The sequence below is a fragment of the Orbicella faveolata genome, unplaced genomic scaffold (assembly GCF_042242905.1).
Source record: "Orbicella faveolata isolate gen_17 unplaced genomic scaffold, um_ofav_v1 contig_25, whole genome shotgun sequence".
NCBI classification, from domain to species: domain Eukaryota; kingdom Metazoa; phylum Cnidaria; class Anthozoa; order Scleractinia; family Merulinidae; genus Orbicella; species Orbicella faveolata.
Genome location: NW_028301553.1, coordinates 11,211,151 through 11,218,589, shown reverse-complemented (window position 1 = coordinate 11,218,589; position 7,439 = coordinate 11,211,151). Strand labels below are relative to the sequence as shown.

At 37.6% G+C, this 7,439-nt stretch overlaps 1 protein-coding gene across 1 annotated transcript; it reads right to left on the bottom strand.

The window, feature by feature from the left end:
- Positions 1–286: 286 nt before the first annotated feature.
- LOC110044090 (uncharacterized) lies at positions 287–6,329 on the bottom strand. The gene is made up of 4 exons (XM_020749611.2): positions 5,820–6,329; positions 2,637–2,675; positions 2,077–2,173; positions 287–1,414 (listed from the first exon to the last, which is right to left on the bottom strand). Exons 1-4 carry the CDS (start codon positions 5,887–5,889, stop codon positions 982–984), a joined length of 639 nt encoding a protein of 212 aa, XP_020605270.1. The 5' UTR covers positions 5,890–6,329; the 3' UTR covers positions 287–981.
- Positions 6,330–7,439: the final 1,110 nt, after the last annotated feature.

The following is a 7,439-nucleotide window of genomic DNA, read 5'->3' as shown; positions in this document are numbered from 1 at the left end:
TAGTTCCCGCAAAATGCAAAAAAATTGCCGATTCGCGAAAATAAACTCCCGCAAAATTTTTGTGTTACACGGCAAAACTGTAAAGCCTTGTTCTTTTTTTAAAACAGATGGTAGCTTTAAACAAAGCAAATTTTGGATTATAATCGATGTAAGAAATTGTTACACAACGTACTGTTAAAAGTGCGGGGATAGGGGATAGGGGATTCTCGTTTGGAAGTTTCAATGGATACCATGCTCTCTCCTGCTCTCTCCATCTACGACCCTTCTACATTTAAGCTCCAGACTGTTTCTGTTTTATCTATTTTAATTTCGCCAAGTCTACTCCATGAGGGTCTTTATTTTTTACTTTTTTACTTTAAAAGCGCACTACAGTGCATAATTATAATTATTGTTATTGTTATTATTGTTATTGATATTATTATTATTATTATAAAGCGTCACGATTGCGAAAGCCTAGCCAACACGAGCAATTTTTATGTGTAGACGAGGAAAATTGACAAAGTTTTATGTGCATGGTAAATGTACTCGCTGAAAAGCTGGTGTGTTGGACGACTCATGACATAAAATGTGTGGCCACTAAGCAGCCCCGCCTTGTTTCTGCGTATATGTGCTGTCCAAAGACAGTGCTGGTGCACTAAACTTTGAACTGCTGACAGAAAAAAAAAAATTGCTGTCCCATTTACGCGATCAAAATGTCACATAAAAATTGTCATATAAAAATTGCTCGTGCAGACCAGGCTAAAACTTTATTTATATTATATATATATATGTACATATACTAGGAATTTACAGTGTATGAAATATCTTACATGATAACCAGTTAACATTTATGTTACGTGGTCGATTGAACCTTTATTTGTCCATTCCTTTTTCTCGATGGTAAACATCCGATCTTATGTAAATTTGTTCATAACTTCGTAACTGTTTCTTTTATTAAGTCCCGTTTTTACACCAGCTCCAAGAATGTGGCAACACCAATCTTCATTTTTGTGAACTTGTATGTACACTCGACGGACCTATACTTAAATCAACTTCATTGTCGTTATTACAGTTCCCCGAAGGTGACGTAACATTTGCTTCCGTTTGCTCTTCAGCACTGCCATTACTGTCTTGCACAATTGCGTCCACAGTGGAGTTTCCTATCTCTAACACATCTTCATCATCGAGGCTGTAATTTCTTGGTGTGTTCACAGTAGCGTTTGCTTCAATAATATTACTTCGACTCTCTGTGGAGGGGATTATTCTTGTATTTCTTATTTCCAGTATGACACCGTTATCAATAATCAAACTCTCTGGGGTTGTATTAGTGTTCTGTTGACTTTCACGCGCTTCATTCATCGCCATCTCGTAAGAAGGCAAGAAAGGAAACTGGTTCGCTAACTGAGATTCCGGGTCACTGCGGACAGACCGTGAGCTGAAAAGCAAGAAGTCAGAAAATTACTGGTAACTGAAGCGCAACGAAGATATCAGTTTAGCTCAAAAGTTTGAAGATTTAAATTTATTCTCATTTAACTATGCACTTCTGGAATGATGCAACAAAAGACACTGATATTCTCAGGGTGAGCGCGAGTGCTTTGTAATGGGGCTGATAATGGGATTTTTAAATTGTCCCTACAACTATTAAACCGTCCTCTACAAATAAAGAGTGATTTCCCATATCTTTTTTTTGTGAAGTTGGTCATAATTTTGATCGGCGTTCTTTTCCAGTAAACTCCGGAAATATAGTGTCCTAGTTTCCATTAGATTTTATTTTGACCTTTCCTTGTGCGATGACATGGCAAACTCCTGTTTCGAACTCCACAACAACAACAACAACAACAACAACAACAACAACAACAACAACAACTGTAGCCGCCGCAGCGTAGTTTTATCTAAATCGGATTTGACATTACGAGGACTTTACATGAAGTATAAGATATGTAAGAAACTTTGTAACCCGGATGTACGCACATGGTTTTGGTCGTGCAGGATTTTAGTTTTGAAAACCTGACTGGACTTGTGGAATAAATTATGGTACTAAAGTTATAAATGTTGTTGAGTTAAAGTATCGGCAACAAGAGTGTGAGAGATACTTACCCGAACACTGCGTCCCATCCTTTACATGCAAAGAACACAAAGACAAGAAACTGAATGGCGAAGACAACTCCTAGCACGATTACAATCGTAAAAGCAGCTGAAATTAAAAAAAAAACAAAACAAAAAAAAATTCTTCCTTAAAAATTAATGTTAAAACTAGCGAAACAATTGGTCTGCACACTGCTGACATGTCATGCAAAAGATTGCATATTCTTTTAACGTTTTTTTGGCTTTTGAATACGAATACGTTAACATAGCAAAGGGGTCGTGGCAAGTGGGAGGGCGGCTCGTCATCGCTACATTCTTCTTCCTTGACTCCACAGATAGTACCCTACTACAGTTGGAGAATTTCATTTTATGCCAAGAATTAACAGTACTCTTTTGTGACTATTTTCGGTTTTTAGTTTTTATGATTCACGTGTTGACTTTAAATTGATATATTGAGGTTAAATAGGATATTCAGGACTGTTAGTCAAGGATTGAGGCTGTAACCTTGTCTATAAATAACAGCTTAATACTACTAGTTAAATATAACATTTTCGGTCCAAATCTTGACTTACTGTTGTGCCCTTCTTTGCCATCTGAATGACTAACGTAATCTTAAACAAAAGAAAACGCATGGATCGTTACTAATGTATAAAAGGTATAAAAAAACCTCAAGCACTCTATAATTAGACCTGTGAATAAGTTTATTCTGACATATTTTTAGTGCCATTGCGTTATGTCGTCATGATCATTCAAAGTACATGACACGGCTAGTTTTAGAGACATTGTCACAACTCAATGTTCATCGTAGAGGTTGGTACGAGATCTATAGATTCTGTGTCATTTTCAACAGGAGCGTATTCAAAGGAGAGTTTCTACAAATTAAAATTGAAAACTCGACTAGCGCAATGAGATATTGATACAGCAGACTAACGTGTAGCAGTGCGTCCCGAAATAGAAACTTACTAGCTTTCCGGCCGACCAACAACACGATGCCCCCCCCCCCACCCCCCGTGTGGCAGCGACATATATTTTAACTGGAAGGAAGAATTTCATCTCATGTTTTAAGGGCTGTTTTACTGACGAATTTCCGTCTCTTATTTCGTAAAAAGTGCTCAGTCGCGAGCCACAAAGGCTGCTTATTCCGAAAGTAACGAACGGTCATTGCATTCGGAAGTTTAGGGTACACTGTTTAGCAACAAATAAAGCAATGCCGGTCAGCAAAGTAGATGTTTGAGACGCCAGTGGCTTACTTTTAAGTCATATCAATTCAAAACGGCTCTTAATACATTTCGTATTTCTTTAAAGGTATCTTCAACCCACTAAGCCCGCCGAAGTTGATGATATTAGACAAGATATAAGGCTCAGTGTACGCACTGATTATCCACCGTTCTCCTATAGCTACCTAATTTCCATGTTGTATCGCTAAACTTGACTGCTTAATATATGAAATCCTATTCATAACAGAACTAAAAGCATCACTCAACGTGCAGTCTGACTCGATCCGCGCGAAGTTATTCACTGATGATTAGTACATTTTTAAATTTCGCGCATGTTGGATAGTCCAGTTCTTACCCTCTCTCTGTCACGCAACGCCACGCTCTCAGAGAGAGAGATACCCATGCGCAGACAATCCACCGTAGGAAAAAAGATGGCTGCTGAACAATTTACCACAATACCTTGCGAAGAGCGAACCTAACACAGCCTATAAGGCACAAAGAAAGCCACATTTTACAATATTTGTCCCTGTACTAAGGACATTGTGTAGCCTAGGTTCGAAGATTTTGTTACTTTTCTGTACGTTTTTATGAACGTTGTTAAGGTGTCCGTACGCTAAGAACTATGGGTAAATGTACCAGTCGCACTCTTTTTTCCTACGGAGGATTGTCCCTGGACCCTCTCTCCGAGAGCGTAGTGTTGCGTGATAGAGAGAGGGCCAGAATTGGACTAGCATATTGGAATGCAATCCACTTCAAACTCAACTCTTACATAACAACTTCGACCTTGACATTAACGACCTCAGTCATGAGAATGATGCTTGATGCCAGTCGAAACGTTGACTGAAATTTCTTTTAATCTCTCTCGTCATATGGCTAAATGCTAACAAATATTCAAATCCTCTGGCTAAAAGATTCTACTAGTCAAAATAACACAGGTATTTTGGAGAAGAAGGATGGAAGTATTCAAATTTGATTTTGTGACCAGATTGCAACAAATCAAATTGCCGTTATGGTTAAATTTTGGAAATGTAAGTAATCAGTTTTCTTTTTTGTCGAAAGAGTTCGTTGTCAGTTTTCTCCAGTTTTAGCGTTTTTTTTTCTTTCTATTATAAAAGAACAAAGCAAAGTTTTGAGCAAGCACTTAGCCAAAGTAATTAAAACAGATTACTGAACTCATCAGCCGGAATACTGCCCGGCTTAAATTCTTTTTGCCTTTTCCGTGCATTTCTTTCAATCTTAGTAATGAGAATTTAGGACAGATCAAGACAATACATCTTCTACTTCGCGACTGTTTCTTATTCGCGCCAGCCGTCTTTTGTCAATGTACTTAAAATGTAAGAAAAAAAAAGAAAAACTTAATTAAGAAAACGGTGGGATTGTAAAGCAATGTATTGATAATGTAAGATAAAAAAAAGGTCAATTAAGATAACGGTGGGACTGTGAGGCTGGTACAACTTGTGGTATTACAGTTACAGTTTGTGAACGCAGACAGATTTTCGTCTTCTTGAAACAACAGACGAAAATCGTTCTGTATTCGCAACTTATATTGGTTACAATTCGTCTCATTATCTTGCTTGATCAACAGAGAAATGTCTGAAAATATTGTAAACATCGAATACTCAATTTGTAAATCGTGAGTTCAAAGCACCGAAGAACAAAGTGAAAATCTCTCCATCCATGTGGTTAGCGTTTTTTTTTTAAACGTGCCCCGCAAGAGCGAATTAAAGACACCGTGTTTACGTTAGTTATCAGTCATCTTGTTAGAGCACTATTGTAGATTATCAGACGGGATTTTTAGAACAAGGTCTGAATATTATTAATTTTTAATACTGAAATTGTAAACCGTTCAAAGCGCTGAAAGACATAGTGAAAATGACTACATCCATGTCAATAGTGGGTTTTTTAACGCGCTCTACGCGTGCGAATTATAAACACCGCGTTTTTCGTTAGTTATCAGTTGCCTGTTCCGGGCCAAGGTTGTGATTATGTGTCTTTTAAACCAAGTTGTACAGGGATTAAATTAGACCAGCACCATAGCTTGCATTGTTTCATCTATTGTATTGTGAGCCAGAAACCGAGCTTGAAATCGTGTAAATAAGGCAGCCATTAACAAGCTAAAGCTCTAATTAGCATACCATCGATGAAATAAAAAAATAGGTTTCTAAGGCGCGAAACAATGTCCGCTCGTCGTTGCTCCCAGGAGGAGAGTAATTCAACAAGCACGCAATGGGGCAAACACGAAATAACAAGAAAATGTTTTTCAGCCCTCGAACACTTACAAACTTAAGAGACACGATTTATGCTCTAAAAGTTTTACAAGTGGCAGGTTGGCAATGAAATGAAAAGATACGTTATGTAATCGATCACACAGCTAGCATGTCTAAAATCACATGACTGAAACTGAAGTTTTTTGTTAAGAGGTTTTCTTAAGGATTTCCATGTGACATTCTTAAGTTGAAAATAAACTTCCGAAAATAAATTTCACATAAATGTTTGTTCGCAAAATAATGTAAACTGTGCTCTGATTTTCTGACTTACCTCCATGAGCCGTGGAACAGAATAACGCCAAAAACACGAACGTCCAACTTGCAATGACACCGAAGTTCATACTGAGCTCTTACCAAGAGAAAATGTTAACAGAAAGCACTGTTGGCTACTGATATTAACGTAACACAAATGCTCTCAAGAACGAGGAGTTTGTACACATTTGAAGTCTTTGGGGGACTGTTATTGCGGCAGAAATGAATCAATATCACGGCTCGGTGCCTGGTAATGCAATATCGTCTGTAACATGTAAATTTCGAAACATCGTCTCAAGTTGGTTGTTGTGGCTACTGTGGAGCCCCTCGTAAAAACACGCAAATGTTTCGCGGGCACGTGTTTAATTTGCACGTGTTTTGAAGCCTATTTGTGTGAGATATTTCAAGCATGAATAGCTGTCATGCAATTATCAAACTACTCGGCTTGGAAATATCCTTCACTGTGTAAGATATTCCTTAGTTGCTGTCTGCGATTTCATCGGAGCTTGCGGTAGTTCACAATTTTCCTGAGTCATAATTCTACGTATGCGCAAATTTCATTAGCCAATCAGGAGTCGAAATATAGGAAACGGTTTTTCCTGAAGTACTATAACAATTATAAGTCATTGTCAAGTGATTCCAATATTATTGCCTTTTCGTTTTCAGCAATCGTGATTAAGACTAAATACATTTAGAGTGGACTTGTTAGCTTGTGTGACGGATTGACACATTCTCTAATCTTGGTGTTGTCTTCCAATTCTACAGACACTGAAAATGACAGATAAGATACCTACAGCACTGATTAATGCTTCCAAGCATTGACGTCAATTTGTTTTGTCATTCAAATCTGCCTACAGATACAAAACCTCTTTATATATTTCAGTAGTTGCGTGGTTGGTCAGCAATGAAAGCGATCTCGTTGACATGCAATATTACTTTAAGTAGTACATAAAACTGTGGGAGCGATCTGTATCCGTGATCAAAATTTTAAATAGGAGCTTAAAACATATCTAAAAGACGTTAAAACTGAATTTTCGACCGCCTTCTGCGGTCTTCTTCAGAGAAATGTACTCTGCAAGAGCCACGGAATGCAAATATGTAGCTAAGACGATCTAAGACGTTATTCTTCGGTTGCCCCTTTAAGTAGTACTTTTCATTCTATGCGGGAGTCGGTTATGAGAAGGAGATCTGAAGTCAGAAGGTTGGCAGACATTTTATATTGTTATGTCTGTGACTGTGATTTTGTTTTCAAGGCTGCTTGTGTAGTTAACTAATCACCTTATAGTTTGTCACTGTTGTTAATGATGTTGACTCTTGATTTTAAGTATATTCTGATGATGTTGCTATTTTACGCTGAACCGCTTCGCGCATCAAATAATACAAATGTGATTTCAACTGTCAAGTGGAAGAAGAAATTAAGTGCGTCACCCCAAAAGTATCTTTTTATTTTTTTCCTTCACCATATGTAACAAAAAGTTTCTTTTTTTATATCTATATTATAACACTAATGTAAGAATAGGTATAAAATTTCATGTTGCTAATGTTCATTCGAAAAAGAGTACAGAGATTGATACAATCCCATACTAAGGGACTGTGCAATAATAACTTGGAGGGGGGGGGGGGGGGAGGCTGGGAAATG